This window comes from Pseudonaja textilis, chromosome 5, assembly GCF_049901715.1.
Source record: "Pseudonaja textilis isolate UNSWEBS1 chromosome 5, rPseTex1.2, whole genome shotgun sequence".
Lineage (NCBI taxonomy): Eukaryota > Metazoa > Chordata > Lepidosauria > Squamata > Elapidae > Pseudonaja > Pseudonaja textilis.
The window spans coordinates 59,436,249-59,454,701 of NC_141994.1; the positions used below are offsets into that span (position 1 = coordinate 59,436,249).

At 39.7% G+C, this 18,453-nt stretch overlaps 1 protein-coding gene across 1 annotated transcript in view; it reads right to left on the bottom strand.

Moving 5' to 3' along the window:
• Positions 1 to 18,164, bottom strand: part of WASHC1 (WASH complex subunit 1) — a 56,856-nt gene extending 38,692 nt beyond the window's left edge. Inside the window, exons 1-2 of the mRNA XM_026719608.2 lie at positions 17,759 to 18,164; positions 2,131 to 2,285 (exon numbers count right to left, since the gene is read on the bottom strand). Of these exons, the coding sequence (XP_026575393.2) occupies positions 2,131 to 2,279 (149 nt within the window). The 5' untranslated portion in view covers positions 2,280 to 2,285; positions 17,759 to 18,164. The remainder of the gene's footprint in view (positions 1 to 2,130; positions 2,286 to 17,758) is intronic.
• Positions 18,165 to 18,453: the final 289 nt, after the last annotated feature.

Genomic DNA, 18,453 nt, shown 5'->3' on the forward strand with positions numbered 1-18,453 from the left:
GGAGTGTAAATGGGCTTCTACTATAGTAAGAGGATTAAAAGTAGTGGATGTTAACAAAATAACCTAATCTAACCAAATACCACTGCAAGGGACAACAAAACCAAGTATCGAAACAACAGAACCAATGCAGGAAGGGTCCATGCTCATGCCGGTAACCCAAGGCCCTTTGAGATAGGTAGGTGTTAATGGCTTTCCGAAACCTTAGCAGAACTGTGCTACAGAAAAGGGGGCAATGAAAGAGAAGGCCCACTCCATTGGTCCTTGATAATAACACTCCCCAAAGGTGCCCTCCTACCTGGATCTTTTTCAGATGATGATACCGGGCATAGGCAATTCCATAGAAACCTAGGTCATGAAGGACTTTAAAGGTGACAACCTACCTTTTGAAGTCACTTAGTAACTCTAGTCCAGCCTCTGAAACAACACTGTTTTGCTGATGAAATGAGGTCTTTAATAAGTAAGCCCACTATAATCTGGAATAGATATAGCTTCTAAAGGGTTTTCAAGGGAAGCCCCATGTATTGTGTATCGTAATAGTCCATCTAAGATGTGGCTATGGCATGACAGACTTGAAGAAAGCGCCTCTTGATACAAAATATGACACAGTCAAAGGACAAGATGGAGCTGTGCAAAGGTTCTCACTGCCATAGTTGCCAGCTGCTCCTTGAACAGTAGCTATAAATCCATGGGACTACAAACCAGGTTAGCATGAATATCCAAGATGGAATATTACCAGTCTTGTATCACTTCTGAACCTACTCCCTTTTCATCATGCTATGATTGAACCTAAATCTGTTGCAGACCCTAACAGTACCTTGACTTTGTTCAACCTGAAGTCAAGCTGAGGACTGACATACTAATGACACGCGACACCATACTCCCCCAATTGTGATGGAACGTAGTAAGGAGCTGGATTTCCAAAAGAAGGGGGTACATTCCAGAAGAGGCAACTCAGTCCTGATATTATGTTTGAAAGAAAGAGAGTGAAGATGGTCCTTCCCTAACAGTTCAGAGCATGTTGTAGATTCAGACCGGGAACTGCTTGGTCTGGCAGGATTTTGTCTGTAGCTATGAAAACAATACAAAACTCAGCTTGAAGGAATCACCGTGTGTTGTTCTTGGTTTGGGGCCTGACACCAATGGTTTCATGTGGATATTAAGTAGGCAAGAGAATCAAGACCTGTGGCACGGCAGAGGATCCTTCAGAACAATCTGATAGGAAGTTCTGGTCATTAACATTAGATGAAACAGGAATTTGAAGCTTCCTTTTTCTAATGTATACTGATCCATAAAGAAACTGAAGTATAATTTGGTCCACCACATGGACCAACAGGAAAAATTCTTGGTCTTAGATTAGAAACAAGTTACCTTTTGGTAACTGAGGTATGCCCTTTTGAAAAATAATTACAGTTGTGATGCTGCAGAATTTGGAAAGATGAAATAACTTCTCATGAGTAAATTGGGGGTTATTCATTTTTATTTATATAAATCCCATTGAAAGATTGGTTCCTGATGTTCCCCTCCTTTAATTTCAAAAGACAATGTTCAGCAACAGCGAGGAGGAAGAAACAGTTGTTCGTTGTTTCAAACCCACACGTATTTTTAACTCTGCTTATTCAACCCTGGTTCTAAGTTCAAAAGCCCTGAATACTGTACTGGAATCTTTCCTTGGGTTCCTAATCATGCTGGCTGTCCCTTTCTGAATATTTTCAGCCTCTCTGTAGCTCCAAGGTTACAATTGTGGTTTGCATGCAGCTGTAGAGACAATATGACAATAAACCACCCAGTAGCTGCTGGTGCAACAGTAATATATCATACCCCCAATTTAATGGTTAAACCTGTCCCCAATACTAACAAAGCATATATCAAATCTAAATTACATCGCTCTTTCCAAAGTCAGCTATATTTGGAAAATTGCACTCTTACCAACAACACCCATGAGAATTCCTTGAAGATTCTCGTACTTAGACAAATGAGAACTACTTTCGAAACACCGATCCATACTGGAGACAGAATAAAACTAGATCAACTGACTATGCAGTTTTCTTCATGTCCTGAGCCATTATTATTTAAAACACATGCGTATGTCAGTTTTGTCCTTCTCGGGTTCTAATATAAAGCGACCCTTACCTGTTGAAGATGTCACCTGAGATTTTTTGCAAATATTGAAGTGTGTCCGCTATCTGATGAATAGCTTCCTCCCTGCGGAGGTCAGGCTGGATGAGGGGAACAGAGTAGGCCTGACCTTCCGGGAAATATTTCTGGGTCATAGTGGACATTTTCACCTGCAAAGAAACCAACAGTCCATTTGATTCCAGGAAAACACATTTCTTTCATTTTTAAATTAGAAGGGACCTCAGTTTGCTCTACTAGGTATTTGCTGCAAGAAAACTTTTAAAACGGATAATTCTAGAAGAGGGACAAAATGTGCTTCTCCAGATGATGGGTCCCCTGGTACTCTATGAGCTGGGTTATTTTCTTGCAGATGTTTCATTACCCAAACTAGGTAACATCATCAGTGGTAGAGACTAGCACTGGAAATGTTATCTAGGTTGGGTAATGAAACATCTGCAAGAAAACAACCCAGCTCAAAGAAGGCCAAGAACCCCTCATTTCAACGATTCAATATTCTCCTTTATTGGCTTCTCCAGATGTTGAACAACCCCATTAATCTCATATAATTCAATGTGAACACCGCACACTGGATGTCCACAAACAATTTCTCCTATTATTGGTAATGACCACTCACGTAAACATCAAAGACTAGAAGACCTATTTCTGTTGTGTTGCACAAATCTGATTTGTCCATGTAATTTTCTTTATTCTTCTTTGCATCAAATAAAATATAACATTGTTGGTACCACGTCAGAATCACACAATTCTTATTCTGTTAGTTGGAATTAGAGCTCCTTTCCTGAAGAACCAGGATTTGGGCGAAAGGTGTAACCACAGAAGATTTGAGGAGAGCCATTTCTAACCTCTAACACCCAATTTTGTTTGTCTAGAAATACCTGCTTAAAAATCAAACGGAAACATCTGAGTTTTTGCCTTTGTTACCAAACCTTTTCTCCAGCCTTCTGCCTCCAGACAAGTTTCATAATTTCAAGCTACCATGGGACTTAGGCATTTACAAGGAATTATGTGAGCACCAGATTATTTTCTGCTAATTTATCTTTGCACTTTGGACCTTAATGGAGTTATAGGATTCAGAAGTCCCATCATCAAAATATTATTGGGAAGTTGAAAAGGCTGAATAGTGGATCAATTCAAACTGACACAACAAAATTGCTCAAGAAGAGAGTATAGGTAGTCCTTGACTTACAACCATTCGTTTAGTGACCGTTCAAAGTTACAACACCACTGAAAAAAAGTGACATAACCATTTTTCACACTTGTGACCACTGCAGCATCTCCATGGCCATGTGATCAAAATTCAGACGCTTGGCAACTGACTCATATTTATGACGGTTGCAGTGTTCCGAGGTCAGGTGATCACCTTTTGCGACCTTCTGACAGGCAAAGTCAATGGGGAAGTCTGATTCACTTAACAACCAGGTTACTAATTTAATAACAGCCGTGATTCACTTAAAATTTTTGGAAAGGAAGGTCGTAAAATGGAAAAAAAACCCTCACTTTACAAACATCTCACTTGGGCAACAGAAATTTTGGGCTCAATTGTGGTCATAAGTTGGGGACTATCTATATTGTATCTCAACTCAATCAAAACGTTTTCAAGGAAAAAGAACCCAAGAAAGTCCAGTTGCCTTCTGGAAAACACCTTTGAGACAACCATGTCCTGGATGATTGAGAGTCTCCATAGAGAGATCCTTCATATATATTACTTATGTCCACTGAGAACAGCATTATGTATTGGGCTTTGGAACAGAAATCAGACTATCTTACAATATAGAATAAGCTTTGATTTAGCAGATCTCCATGGTAAAGATGTGCCAGTCTCCAAGGCAGGTAGGCAGGCAGGCAGGCAGGCAGGTAGGCAAACAAATTGTATTTATTTTGTGTAAGTGAGGCAGCAGCAGATACTCAGGTATGTCAGATGAAGAAGAGAGAGATAAAACTTATTTTTATCCTCCTTTAATTAAACTATGTTCAGTGGTGTTATTAAGCAGTAATCAAAAATGCAGATGATATTGATTTGATTGGCACAAGGTGTGCTGCACTGAATAGTAAAAACCAGTGCCCCTATAAATAGGGCTAATCATCATCTTGATGGGAGAAAAGGAAGTGAGGGGGGCAAAGCAGCATAACTCGAGGTGTAATTAGACCCTCCAGCAACCTGCACTTCATGGCTGTTCTCATTACTTGGCACTTGTCTAAACGCTGCTCTTCAATGCTGATGAGTTGAGGCCGGAGAAAAATCTTAAGCACCACCAGTCGAGTAAATCCAAAGAGCCTTTGGGCACATTTCACAGTCAAAAGGCATTGCTTAGGGACAAGGGAGGCCAGGTGGGGTTCAGTCTCCAGAGATAAGAAATGAGAAAATGCCCGAAACGGAGCTTCTAACGCAATGGTTAGAGTGCAGTACTGCAGGCTACTTCTGCTGCCTGCCGGCTACCTGCAGTTTGGCAATTCGAATCTTACCAGGCTCAAGGTTGGCTCAGCCTTCCATCTTTCCGAGATGGGTAAAATGAGGACCCAGATTATTGGGGGAAATATGCTGACTCTGTAAACCACTTAGAGAGCACTGTAAAGCACTTTGAAACATTATATAAGTCTAAGCGCTATTGCTACCTCCAGCTGGGTATTCTTTGGCTAATCTTAAAGTGAGATAATTAAACTGGGCAGCCAGTGTTCTTGTACAAAACCATTTGTAGAGTGTTGTGGGTCAGTTTTGCAAGATACTATTTACCTTTAAAAGGATTTGTCCTGCTCCAACTTATTTCTGATGCATCAATGAACAAGCAGAACGATGGATTTTCTGAACCAATGCATACAATCTCCACTAACAAGTGAAATAGTAGTATCAAAACCTGTGAACCAATTAGCTCTCATCTAGCTTGATTTTTTTTCTCCAGATGCACATGTTCACATGATGGCAGCACACATAATTAAAGTAAATGAAGAACGCTGCATGCTGATCATGTGGTATAGGGCAGCCTAAGCACATAGATCTCAAAAACAAACCATTGACTTCTATCTTCACGCTAAAGTCCCACCTTCTGTCTTGGGGCTTTGCCTCCAATACCCCTCAACTTCAATGACAGATTCAGGTAAGTATTTCCTGTTCCACACACTAAAAACAGTGAACTACGAACTTTGGGTCACATGCAACTCTTAAACCTCTATATTGTGTACCCTCTCAGATAATACTATCAAAAGTCAGAAATAAATGATTAAATCACAAAGGTAGCATGGTATGTAAGCTTTCTGATAAGATTTATATGACCAAGATTAAAAAAACAAAATAGATTCTTCCCAAAATTTTGAGCACTGTATCTATTTGATAAAGCAATGTCATCCCCCAAGACATTAAGCAAATCCAGCATATTCTGTAGATATTTTTTGCTTTTTCTGTTGGAAAATGGCAAAAAAAAATGTCCCAAATTGAAGTCACATGACCATGACAGTCATAAATGACAGTCATAAATGCAAACCAGTTGCCAAGAGCCCAAAATGCTATCATGTGACCACAGATATATGCAGCAGGTACTTCAAGGCTAGGTTGTAAGTTTTTTTAAAAAAAGTCCAGTTCATTAAGCAAGGACTATCTGTAAGACTGGGCAATGCATCTCATTTGATTTCCAAAAGGTACTTTGGGGTACAATAAGACTATTTTTAACTCTTTAAACATGTCGTTAATTGATTTCAGGTTTGCAGAGAACACTATTTAATCACAGAGAATTCAACTATCCAGGAATTTTAAAAAAATTGAATAAACCCTTTCCTACTTTTACTAGGGATTGAGGTGAAAAATTATTCAGTCCACACAGCACCGATAAGCACAAAAAGACATGTCCACACATGTATGACAAGATATTCAAATTGCCTTTGGATTTCTAGTGTGATAGCTTAGATTGGCATTTTGTATTTTAGGCAGAGAAGGGAGCTAGATAATGATGATTCCCTGTTAATTTGCGAAAAATAAACAAGGCTCTTCAATTCTGAACAGGTTTCTTTTAGTTGCAAACTAGAATCAATGTCCCAATGTTGAATTATGCATGCAGATCATGGCTGGACTGTCGGGGATAACTAGTGGCCCCTTGGAATACTTCATTGTGCTTCACTTCTGTTGCTGATCTCAATATTTTAAGAAATTAAAAAACGTGAAATAAATGCTAACTCCTACTAGCTTAGGAGCACCTCCTACTAGCTACAGCACCTGCTTGTAGTCTTAGACATATATTGCATTAAGCCAGGATATGGTTTGTTTGCTTGTGGGTTAGCATAATAAATGAAGCCAGCACATTTGGTAAGCCATGATTTATGTTTTGTGCAATGTAAGGAGCAGTATAAATTCTACAGAGGCAACCCAAAACTACTGCATTAAGCATTTGGCAGCAGAAAGAGTAATTGTGACCCTTAAAAATAACAGATGTTCCAGGAGTTACCGTAATGCACAAATACATCCACAAAAGCAGCAAAAAAAGTAACATTCAAAAGCACCCTGTGATCAAAAGAAGGAACTGGTGAGAAAGAAGTGTCCTATTTCTTTAGGCCCAGTAAGAAATCAATAAGCTGGAAATAATAGCAAACCGGGTTGCACTTGGCCATAAATTATTCCGTGAAGGGTCAGCATAGAGGTTATTAAGAGACAAGATTGCTTTTCTGCAATAAAGAGAGCTTGCTCCAAAGTCTCAGTCTCTAGCCACAGAACACAACTTTGCTCTACAGACTTAACAACTTCTTTCGGGAGCAGTTATTAAGACTTACTCAACATATTTAATCAACTGGAAGGGTGTGCTTTCTGGTTTAACAAATCCCAACAGAAAATAATCAACTCAAACTTACAAAACTTTTCTTTTTTTCAAGGAACATTTCTTCAAATATGCCCTCTTTTATCATTTCTGTCAAGGATTCCTACCAAAAGGCAAAACCAAACTGTAAATCTCTATCCCAGGTACACAAACCCAGGGGAAAGATTTGGGAATCCCTTATATCAGGGGTCTCCAATCTTGGCAACTTTAAGACCTGTGGACGTCAAATCCCAGAATTCCTCAAATAGCTTTGCTGGCTGAGAAATGCTGGGAGTTGAAGTCCACAGGTCTTAAAGTTGCCAAGGTTGGAGACACCCCTGCCTTATATGTACAGTAACCTTCCTCTTTTTCCAAATGTATGAATGGAAATAAATTAGACTGGTATACCTACAATATTATCCATGCCTGTGCAACTTAGTGGAAAAAGCTAAGTTCCATTTTATCACTTTTTGAGAATACTCTAAGGAGAATTAGAAAGCCTCCAGATCCAATTATCCTTCAGTTATGATCTGACAATTATTATTTAGATACGCTATTATCTCTATCATGGGGACAATTCCACCACCTTATCTCTATTCTGCTGGTTATGGATTACAGAGGTTCAAATATGGTATATAATAAATCCAGCCTCTGTGGTTTATAAATCATGAATTATCTATGGTATGTTGTGGTGTCCCAGTCAAGTAGGTTTTATTCAGTAAGCTAAAGCATGGTTAAGCAAACTTAGCCTTAGGATTAGCTATGATCAAGTGCCTAGCATATTTGGAGAACAACTTGAGAAACACTACTATGCTGATCCCTAATAGAACAGAGAGTTGGAAGGGACCTTAGAGGTCTTCTAATCAAACCCTTTGCTTGAGCAGGAGACTCTATACCAAGGGTGTAAAAACTCGATTTCCCTGAAGGCCGCATCAGGAGTGTTTGACCTTGGGTGGGTGGGGGTGGAGGGGTGACACTGGGGTGGGCGTGGCCAGCTTGACGTCACTCATGTTGGGTGCACCTATGGTGGCCCGAGTGCTCTTCCAGAGAAAACGGGCTCCCAAACTCCATTTTCAGCTGCGATGGCCTCCTACAACTCTCTGCCAGAGAAAACAGAGCTTGGGAGGGCCACATGTGATCCACTGGTGGGATTCAAATATTTTTTCCACCGGTTCAGTGGGCCTGGCTTGGTGGGTGCGCTTTGCACATGTGCACACACTTTGCTTGCACGTGTGTACCAAACATGCATTTTGCGCAGGCGCAGAGGCATTCTAACTTGCCTACTGCAAGCCTGCATGGTCCCGGTCACTTCAGCAGCAGCCGCATGGCACTATTCTGTGCTGCGCAAAGCAGCTGCACTTCAAATTCAGCGGATAAAGGTGAATATGGGAGCCTGGGTGGGCTGGTGGGCCCAACAGAAGAGCGGCTGAGAGAACCAGTTCAGTCTCCGTTGCTCATTGCTGCTACCGGCTCGCCAGAACCAGGCCAAACTGGTAGAATACCACCACTGATGTAACCCTCCCGAGCTCTGTTTTCATTGGAAAAGGCACCATGGGTCAGTCCTTCACTGTTTCCAGGGCGGCTCTGCAGGCCAGATCTAAGCAACCCATGGGCCGGATCTGGCTCCCAGGCCTTGAGTTTGACACCCCTGCTCTGTACCATTTCAGATAAATGATGTCCAATCTCTTCTTAGAAACCCCCAGTAATGTAGCACCCACAACCTTCAAAGGCAAGCCATCCTCACTGTTGGGAAACTTCTTTTTAATTCTAGATTGGCTTTCTCTTTAATGATTTTCCACCTGTTCTGTCCTCAGGTACTTTGGAGAGTAAGTTGACTGTCTCCCCCTTGTGATTGCCCCTCAAGTACAAGAAGACAGCTATCATGTCAACACTAGTTCTTTTATTTGATAGGCTAGACATATCTAGTTTCCTTCATTGTTCATCATATGATTTAGCCTCCAGACCACTTATCTTTGTTGCTCTTCTCTGCATCCCCAAATGGTTAAACATTATCTTACAATGCAATTCGTGTTTAGCCCTTCCTATTCAATCAGGCAGATGTTTCTGAAAACAAAATTTCAAACTACAATAGAACTTAGAGAAAGTAATGTACCCAACAATATTGTATAAAAATATACACTAATAGTGAACCAAATCTTTAAAAAGGGGTGGGTGGGGGAGGAGATCCATATGAATGAACTGAAAGGTGAGCAAACCTGCAATCCAGTTCCTAATTTTATTACAGTAATTTCAAAATATTTTTATAGTCATTTGAACAAATCCTTGTGTACCCATTCTATTCTAAAAGGCATTCATGGAATATGTCTTATCTAGAGCTTAGTTGCCCTCATGAAATTATTGAACAACATTTGAACTATACCATTCAGTTTTGTCCATAACAGCTTAAAAAATAGGTTTTAATCCCTTGACAATTATCAATTAATACAACCTGACTAAAGATTTGCATAAGTGCCTTCCATACTAATGATTTATAGTACCTTTTAATGCTTGTTTTTCAAACTTGGCAACTTTTTCAATTACCAGAATTCCCCAGCCAGAGGAAATGGGTGTTGAAATCTAACATTTTGAAGTTACCGAATTTCAGAAACATTAATTTAAAATAATCCAACTTTTGGGTTGACACGAGTGAGAACCCAACAATGACTGATGTAGGAATTGAGGTATGAGAAAAACCCTGTGATTATGGGGAAATTATCAGCATCTGTACTGGATTATAAATGCTCTCAATTTTAGAAGGATTATAGCTTGAATATAATTTTCTATCTTTACCTAGCTCTCCCCCCACCCCAAGATTCCGGAAGAAGCATCATTTATAAATCAAAAACTTACTCCATCTTGAGGTACAGTTTGTGAATATTTCAATATTGTAATATTGTAAGTATATGGAAGGCTGAACCATACTCAAGTGATGATTCTGAAGGTCCAGTTCCATCTGCCAAGCAAATTCAACTGAGGAGGAGAGAGTTAAGTTTCAACAAATATACCTGCCAAGTGTTAAATATTTTGCTGCAGCTGAATAGTTTTTTAAAAATCATGTTGATGCATGAAATGAAGTGTCAAAGCTTTTGAAGTTTTTATTAATTCCTCTAATTTAGGAAATGTAAATGCAGCAGTGACAGGCAATTAACTAGACGGCGGCAGTTGTCTAGCAGAAGTATCCTCTCAGCAAGGTTCTCTGACAGGTCTTCTCTCCTTCAGAAATATTGTATCTGAGGAGAAAGCCTTGATGTCAAATAGTTCCCTCTATGCTTATTCTGTTCATTTTGAACAGAGGTTCATGGTATCAGCAAGGTAAGACCAAACAGCCCTTTGGATGCTACTGAGCTCCAAATTCCATAGGATCTAATCAGACTGGCCAATTGGTGAGGGAAAATGGGAACTCTGGGTCATCAACATCTGGAGGACTAGTGGTTACTCATTCCTGATAGAATTAAATGTGAATTTCCCTCAGTCAGCAAAAAATTTTGTTTGCTCATTCATGTTGTACTATAGTGAAAAGAAAGAAACCACTATTATCTACTGTAGCCGCTCAGGAAAGAAAGAAAGAAAGAAAATAAGATGGATACATCAAACAAAAACTTAGTGCCATCAAAGAACACTTTTGATTTACCTACATTTTGCTCCCAGGTAAAATAAAAGATTACTTAAAGACAATTTAATTTTTTAAACACTTTAGATAGACAACCTGTGGAACTTCAAATGTAGCCAAACTACAATTCCCAACATTACTATTACCCATGGTTCATGGGGTTGCTATGAATTGTAATCCCCCAAAAAAGTTTTATAGGCCCAACCAAAGTTGTAGGGTATTAGCTTTTTGTCCCAGTGAAGCTCATTTTCAATGTTTCTGTGGTTCAATTCTCCAGACTTAACATCCTGTAACTCACCATCCCGTTACTTACAACATTATTAAGCAACTTATGATTTCAAGGCAATTATGTCCTTCAGACTAATTTCATGCAGTCTTTGGTCTAAATTCAAAACTCCTCTGCAGGTGATGAATTCAGACATCTGTTAAGTTCTGCCAGTATCTAATCTCTGATGGCTTCCTATCGAGGATAGATTAAAAACCACAAAGATATTTACTTTTATTTATTTATTCTTCTCTTGCTTCAGCACCCTCTCCATTGCTATATAGAGCCCCCAGTGAATTAACCAAGGGAGAGATGGCCCTTCCTTAACAAAGTTTATTTTGTCCGATACTTAGCCTACGGTCACTGATTTATTTAATATGAAGATTCAGGGATGCATCTATTGATCTTTGACTCAGTATTTGTAGGCCAAAACTGAAGAGAATGGTTACCATTATGCAGCAGACTATACTTCTTTCTTGCACTTTTTGCTGATAGCTAATTTTGCAAGAACCAGATGCTCCCTGCAGGCAGTGATTTGTTCATCACATGGAGAGTTGCAAAATCTGCTGTGGTGGTTAGAGAAAATGTAAATTCGGGGCCAAACTGTAATGGAGTCCTTGTCTTTCTGACATAGCTATCTCTCCCTTGTAGTGCTTCACAGGACTTGGAAAATAATTGAGATAATTTACACAGGATATTTCCATAAACCAATAGAAGAAAAAATGAACAAATATGGTAACTTATTAAAATCATAAAATGGAGAAAAATTAAAGCAAAGAGAAATGGGATGATTGGGGGTGGGTGGGCACAGTATGCTCTGATTCTCCTAGGTTGAGTTTTCCAAGATTATCTTCTATGACCTTCTTGCAAGCAAAGTCAATGGGGAAGCCAGATTCACATAACAACCATGTTACTATCTTAACAAGTACAATAATTCACTTAACAATTGTGGCAAGAAAGGTCATAAAATAGGGCAACATTCATTTAACAAATGTCTCACTTAGCAACAGAAATTTTGGGCTCAATTGCAGTCGTAAATCGAGGACCACCTATAGTTACATATCACAATTCTTCAGACAATACAATTATCCCACAGAATATGACTCACGTGCTTACTGCAATTATAATTAAATAATGAGTGGTTTTTTTGCACATGTAATAGCAAAGGAAGAATGCAAGCAGTAGCAATAAGAGAAATTAAGATCCACAAATTGAGAGAGAAAAGCCCCCTTTTATACCTAGTGATGACATACCAGTCCACCCACACACAAAAATTATACATGGCAGCAAGAGAACCAGTTAGGATTGCCAGCTTGCCAAAGGCTACGCAACAGCAGTAAAGCAAAACAGATTTGACGTAACCTAGGAAATTGGCTGACAAGTATAAAGTCACCCCAAGGAGCCAAAGTAATCAGAATAAGTACAGCACAAGAAACAAATATGAAGAGACAAACAGAGCTTGGGAGCAGGAGTTTACACTCAGGGACACCAAGAAATAGAAACAAGCAAAGAGGATAAAAAGGCCAAAGGAAGTGTTGGTGTCAAATTTTATTGCAATCAACCCTAGGAACTGTGTTTTTCAACTCTGGCAATTTTTAAGATGTGTGGACTTCAACTCCCAGAATTCCCTAGACAGCAAAACCAAATTCTGGGAGTCCACATGTCTTAAAGTTGTGAAGTTGAAAAACACTGCTATAGAACTCAATGTCAGAAGATTCCTTAGTCTTCAGACTTCACCGCAGGGGTGAGGATACTAGCTAATACCAGAAGGCAAGCAATTTGGAGAAGAGGTCCTTTCTCTGTCTTCATAACTGCTGGAGTGATTTCCCAGTTCCTTGATAATGGGGTAGCCCAGAGGGTAATTAAGGGGCTAAGTAGAGGTGAGTATAGGAGACAGGAGCGTTTTAGGTGGGTGTGTTTATACCTTTAAATAGCATTGGAAGGCAGAAGCTTCTAGTGCTAACCTAGACCGGATTGTATACCATTTCTTGCCGGATGGGAAATTTGTTGTTTGACATTAAACACCTTGAAACCTGCTTTCTGCTGTTGTATGGTGGTTTATGTGCAAATCTGCGAGCTTTCAAAAGACCGGCTGAGAGAACATAGCAGAAGCGGTTATTTTGGCACAGAAACTACAATGAAGATACATGTCCCAGGATAGTGTTGCAGGGTCCAGCCTGGGTTGGTCACCAGGACCAGAGGTTTTGCTTTCGGACTTGTGCTGGGGCCCGTCCTCAGGGAACTTCTCTCTAGCCTGGGAAGATGAAGATGGGCTCCAGCATGAGTCCGAAAGATCAGAAGACAAAACCTCTGGTCCCAGTGGGCAACCCTGCAACTACAAGGCCATTGTGGAAATCTTCCCATATTTCAAAAATATAGTTTATAATATAAAGTTACTCATGCAAATGGAAATGGCTCATTTTTAGAAGGCGTAAAGGAGCAGAGAAACAGATCTGATGGGTCCTTTTAAAAAACACTTACCACTAATAGCATCTACTCATCTCAAGTATACATTTATACGGTAATATTAAATTGGCCTCTTTGGGGCATTGGTCAGCAGCTCAGCCTTTCCCATATATTATAAAAATCTCATCAACGCAGGTATTTGGGTCAGCATGAAAACATGAACTGAACCCACTTTTGCTGATGTGGACACTGTCTAATAATACTTTCCTTCCACAGAACCTCTTCCTTCTAGCAATCCCCCTTCTGAGCACTGCACTAAATTTTAACATTGCTGCAAATGTTACTAACAGTTTGCAGACTTTTTGTGTGTGTGTGAATTTTTGAGCAGCCGAGAATTTCTATCACAACAAAGCCATTCGTTGCAATAGCTGTTTATGCTTTAGGAAAATTGGGAAAAATTGGAAACAGAATTTGACATATAGTAGAAGATTGTCAATTCTAGTTGGAAAACAAACAAATCTTGGGCTATAATTTCAATTGATTACAGGTAGCTCTCCACTTAAAACAGCAATTGATCCCATAATTTTGATTGTAAGTTATGATGATTGTTAAGAGGGTCCACATGACCTTGCCCAATTTTATGACTTTTTTGTGGCAGTCATAAAGCAAGCCCATTGTTCACTATGGCGTGCTGTTTGTGGAAACTGGAAATCATAAAAAATGTCATAAATTGCAGTCATGTGACCATAGGACGCTGCAAATGGCCACAAATGGGAGCCAAGCTGATTGTTGAGTACCCAAAATGTGATGGGGAGGGTGTACTTCAGGGGTGTGATTCAACCGGCGTAACAACCGGTTCCGTGAGAGTTTGCTACTGACCTTCTCCTGCAATCCTGCATTCTCCCTGTGTGTTAAACAGCTGATGCGCGGCAATCTACTGTGCTGTGTGAACCAGTTGAGCTTGAAAACCAGGAAATAAAGGTCAGAATAGAGCTGGGGTGGATGGGTGGGACCAACAGCTGATCGTCGGAGCAAATCCGTTCGCTCACAGATGATTCTCGGAACTACTGGTTGGGCTGAACCGGTAGAATCCCACCACTGTTGTACCTGTAATTTCAACTCTGAGTCGGAAATAGCTTTTTCAGAGTCTGTCATAACTTTGAATGGTTGCTAACTAACTGATTGTAAGTCGAGGACCATCTATAAAAGCAAAGCATTTGAATTAAGATCCAGGAACAGATATTACTTGAAGAGATAGTAACTGGTGCACAGTACAGTTTGAGGACACCTGGTAATTCAGATATTGAACTCAATTCTGGTTCTGATGACTCAATAAGAGTTCTCCTCCTAGAAAGCCATGCATAATACTGTGAACTTTGTTTAACAGAATAAAAGTCAAATATAAACACACCAACTTTATACCCTTTTTGAAAGCTGAGCAGAATTAAGGAAAGTGGGAGCAGAAGATAAGAGTAAATCAAAGACTTCTGACCAGATCCAGAAAAACTTATTCAAATCCAGGCTTACTGGCTGGCCTTCAGCCAGCTACTCTCAAGGTACAATATCCTGAGACTATTTTATTTATTGCTCTTGAAAGAATTATCTCAGTAATGTAATACACTGGAGCATTTTGAGAACTCAATTGTAATTCAATATCCAAAAATGAGAATAGGATTTGATGTCCAGTACTGGGAAACGAAGATGCAAAAAAAGCAAGCTTCAATTCCCATTTCAGCCAATGACTCATTGGCTATGTTTGTATAACATGAAGGACTCGATTATTAGGGCTATACAAAGTATTCAAAATAAATATTTTGCACATTTGGAACGCTTTGCAATTTGCAAACAAAGCATGCCTCATCAAATTTTTAATAATGCAACCATGTCTTTTGCAAGACTCATCTATTCCAAAGCTTTTCCTGGCTGCCTCCACATACACACTCACTTTGCAAAGTCTTATCCATTGCCAATTACATTAAAAGAGTGTGTGTGCCACAACTGTGGCTTGGTCACATGGTAGCCATGTTCAATTCCTCCCAGTCCTTGGGGGGGTGCTAATGAGAAAACAGAGCAGCATTGAGAAAGAAGGATCAATTCCCAGGCAAGTAATTTACAACAGAGTTGGGGAAATCAGCTGATTAGAGGGAGTTAATTAAGCCTCCATGTTACAGGTCGACTTACAGCAGTTCATTTAGTGATGGTTGAAAGTTACAACAGCACTGAAAAAAAGTGACTTATGCCTGTTTTCACACTTATGACTGTTGCAGCATTCTCATGGTCACATGATCAAAATTCAGATGCTTGGCAACTGATTCATATTTATGATGGTTGCAGTGTCCCGGAATCATGCGATCACCTTCAATGCGGAAGCCAGATTCACTTGACAACCTTGTTACTAACTTAATAATTGCAGCGATTCACTTAACTGTGACAAGAAAGGTTGTAAAAGGGAGCAAAATTCACTTAGCAGAAATTTTAAGCTCAGTTGTGGACCATCTATATTTGTAGGATTATGTATTCATGAAGGTTGGCAAATTAGTTTTGCTCCAGGTCCCTATGGCAAAACAGTGTCACCTGATAAGGCCTAAAGAGGCATACCTTTTCTACTATAGTGCCTTCCTTATAAAACAGCCTCCCTCAAAAGATATGGCTGATCCTGACCTTATTAGCTTTTGGGAAGGAGGTAAAGACTGGCTTTTCCCCAGGCAATGAGGCCAGGATATATTGATTTGATAATTCAGATCCAGTTTTTCCGCTCTCTTCTTAAACCACACAGTCAGGGCAGGGCTGTCTTCAATTTCTTTCTCAAACTTTCTTGTTCTTCTGGAATAAATTCATGCCTGACTAATGGTCATTACATATTTGCTTCAAGGCTCTTCTACAGTTGTCTTGTAATCTAAGAATTAATGCTCTTCTACATTGGTCAAGAAAAAAGTTTGGGATTGAGTGATGGAGACAGTATCAATGGAGTTGAAGAGGTTAAATACATTTACCTAGGGTTTCCACTTTAAAAGTGTTGAGAAACATTGTCTTAAACTCTAACAACATTATGCCTTCATAAGCTTCTCTAGGTTTGAGCTCTTTTCCCTGAATGCATGATGGTGACTTTAGTGCTTAAAGGATTTCCAAGAAAAGATTGTTAAGGCTAACACAAGGGATCTACCCTACAAACTGAAATTAAATGTTAAAAGAGTAACAGTTGAAAACCATTCCAATTCTGATTAGACAAATTGGTAAAATAAGCCAGAATGGGTATAAGATGTCTGTAGAGCATGAGAACTGCAATCCAACACATTCAGATGCATTAAGCTAGTAAAAATAAGACAGAATAACATTAAATTTTAAAAAGGAGTATCTGTTTTCTTTACAATGCATTTCATTATCAGAAGCAAGCTCTTCTGAACTAAATGGAATTAAATCTATGCCAGGTATAGTTTTTTTTTAAAAAAATATACTTTATTAGATAAACTTTTCTTCAAAAAGCTGAAGGCAGTTTCCATAGAGACCCTCCTTTATTTTTATCCCAACAACAGCCTTGTGAAGTAGGCTGGGCCGAGAGAAAGTGTGTGGCCTATAGTCACTCTGTAAGATGCCATGGATAAGAGCAATTGAATATTAGTCTCTCTAGCCCTTGTGTCACTACATCATAGCATCCCTATTTTCAGCTACCTTGAATTTAAATCAGGAAACACACACACACTTGTCCTACTCCAACTTTTTAAACACATATTTTCTCAATATAAAAAAAGAGAACTGGGTTGCCAACTTCCAGAAGCACACTCTTCCAACATATTTCCAAAATTCCTTTGGGCTCATATCTTAGAAAATAAAAATGGCAGGTGATACCAGGCCAAAACATTGTTTGGAAGTCCATTCCATGGTTCATAAACAATTGGCAGTGAAAACCAGTACAAAAGAAACCCAGCTAATCAGCTTGGTTTGATGATAACCACAGCACAAACAAGCCCAAGGTGACAGTTTATTTATTTTTATTTATTTGATTTGTCAATCACTTACAAGATATAAGTATAAACATGAGTAAGAATACAGGAAATAGGTACAAATAAATGGGGACAATAGGACAGGGACGGTAGGCATGATGGTGCACTTATGCACACCCCAACAAAATTCCACAACAAAATTCTAAGTTTCCCTACCCCTTACTTTAAGAAACTCAAGACTTACACCCTGGAGAACAGCTGGTAGTTCAATAGATCACTGATAAGACTAGCCCTCTGGGACTAAGGCATTGCAAAAATAAATAAAAGGTAGAAGCTTAACCACAAATAAAATGAGGTCCCCCTTTCCCACAGCATTCAATTCTTCCCCAGATATATCAAGCTTTTCCCCCAGGTGATACCCTCCAGCATTGTGGGGACTACAATTCCCAGGATTCCTACAGCCAAAAAATAAATAAGGCTTCTATCCTAGCAATTCTCTCCCCCGTATTGGCCCTGACACCCCACCGTGGGAAACACAATACTGTAAGCAACCCGCTCCCGCCTACGTCTTTGCAAGACAGAAAAAGAAAAAGACCACGCAACCTTTGCCCTTCCTCTTCCTCACCTGTTCAGTACTGAGCAGCTGGAGCCAGGCCCCCTCCTAGCAACCGAGAAGGGAGGAGAAACGAAAGCCCTTTGAACACCTTTATATCCGCCCGCAGCTTTACGCACTTCCGCCAGCGTCAGAGAGCTTTCCCGGTTCGAAAGATTCCTACTTCCGCCCTTAGATGAAATCACAACGGATTCTTGGCAATTTGAAAAAAGTGGTTTTAAAAAAAAACCACACATACAACCACCGTAGTTCTGGGCGTTATTGGGAGTCTGCCTTCTTCGGAAATTCTAGGAAAAGTGGGAAGGAAGAGAAGGCTTACTTTCTTCATAGACAAAATAGAGAATCAGGCGGTACCATTGAAAGCTAACAGGCTTATTAGGCAATCCTGTGCTCTGTCCATTTCGAAATAAGCCCGTCTGAATTCAACCGTATTTACTCTCAAGTAAATGAGTTACTGTAACAGTGTGGGAATTTTGCAACAGCAGGAGGTTTCCTGAGTCTATTCTTGATGTAGTTTTTGATACAAATGTGGCAAGAAAGGCCACAAAATGGAGATTCTCAGTCACCCAGGTCATGGTTGTCCCCAAAGTGCTTTTTCAAGAGGCAAGTGGTTTTTGTTTTTTTTTGGTTTTTCTTTGAAGACGTTTCACTTTTCTCATCCAAGAAACTTCTTCACCTCTGGCCAGATGGTGGGGAATGGAAAGTTT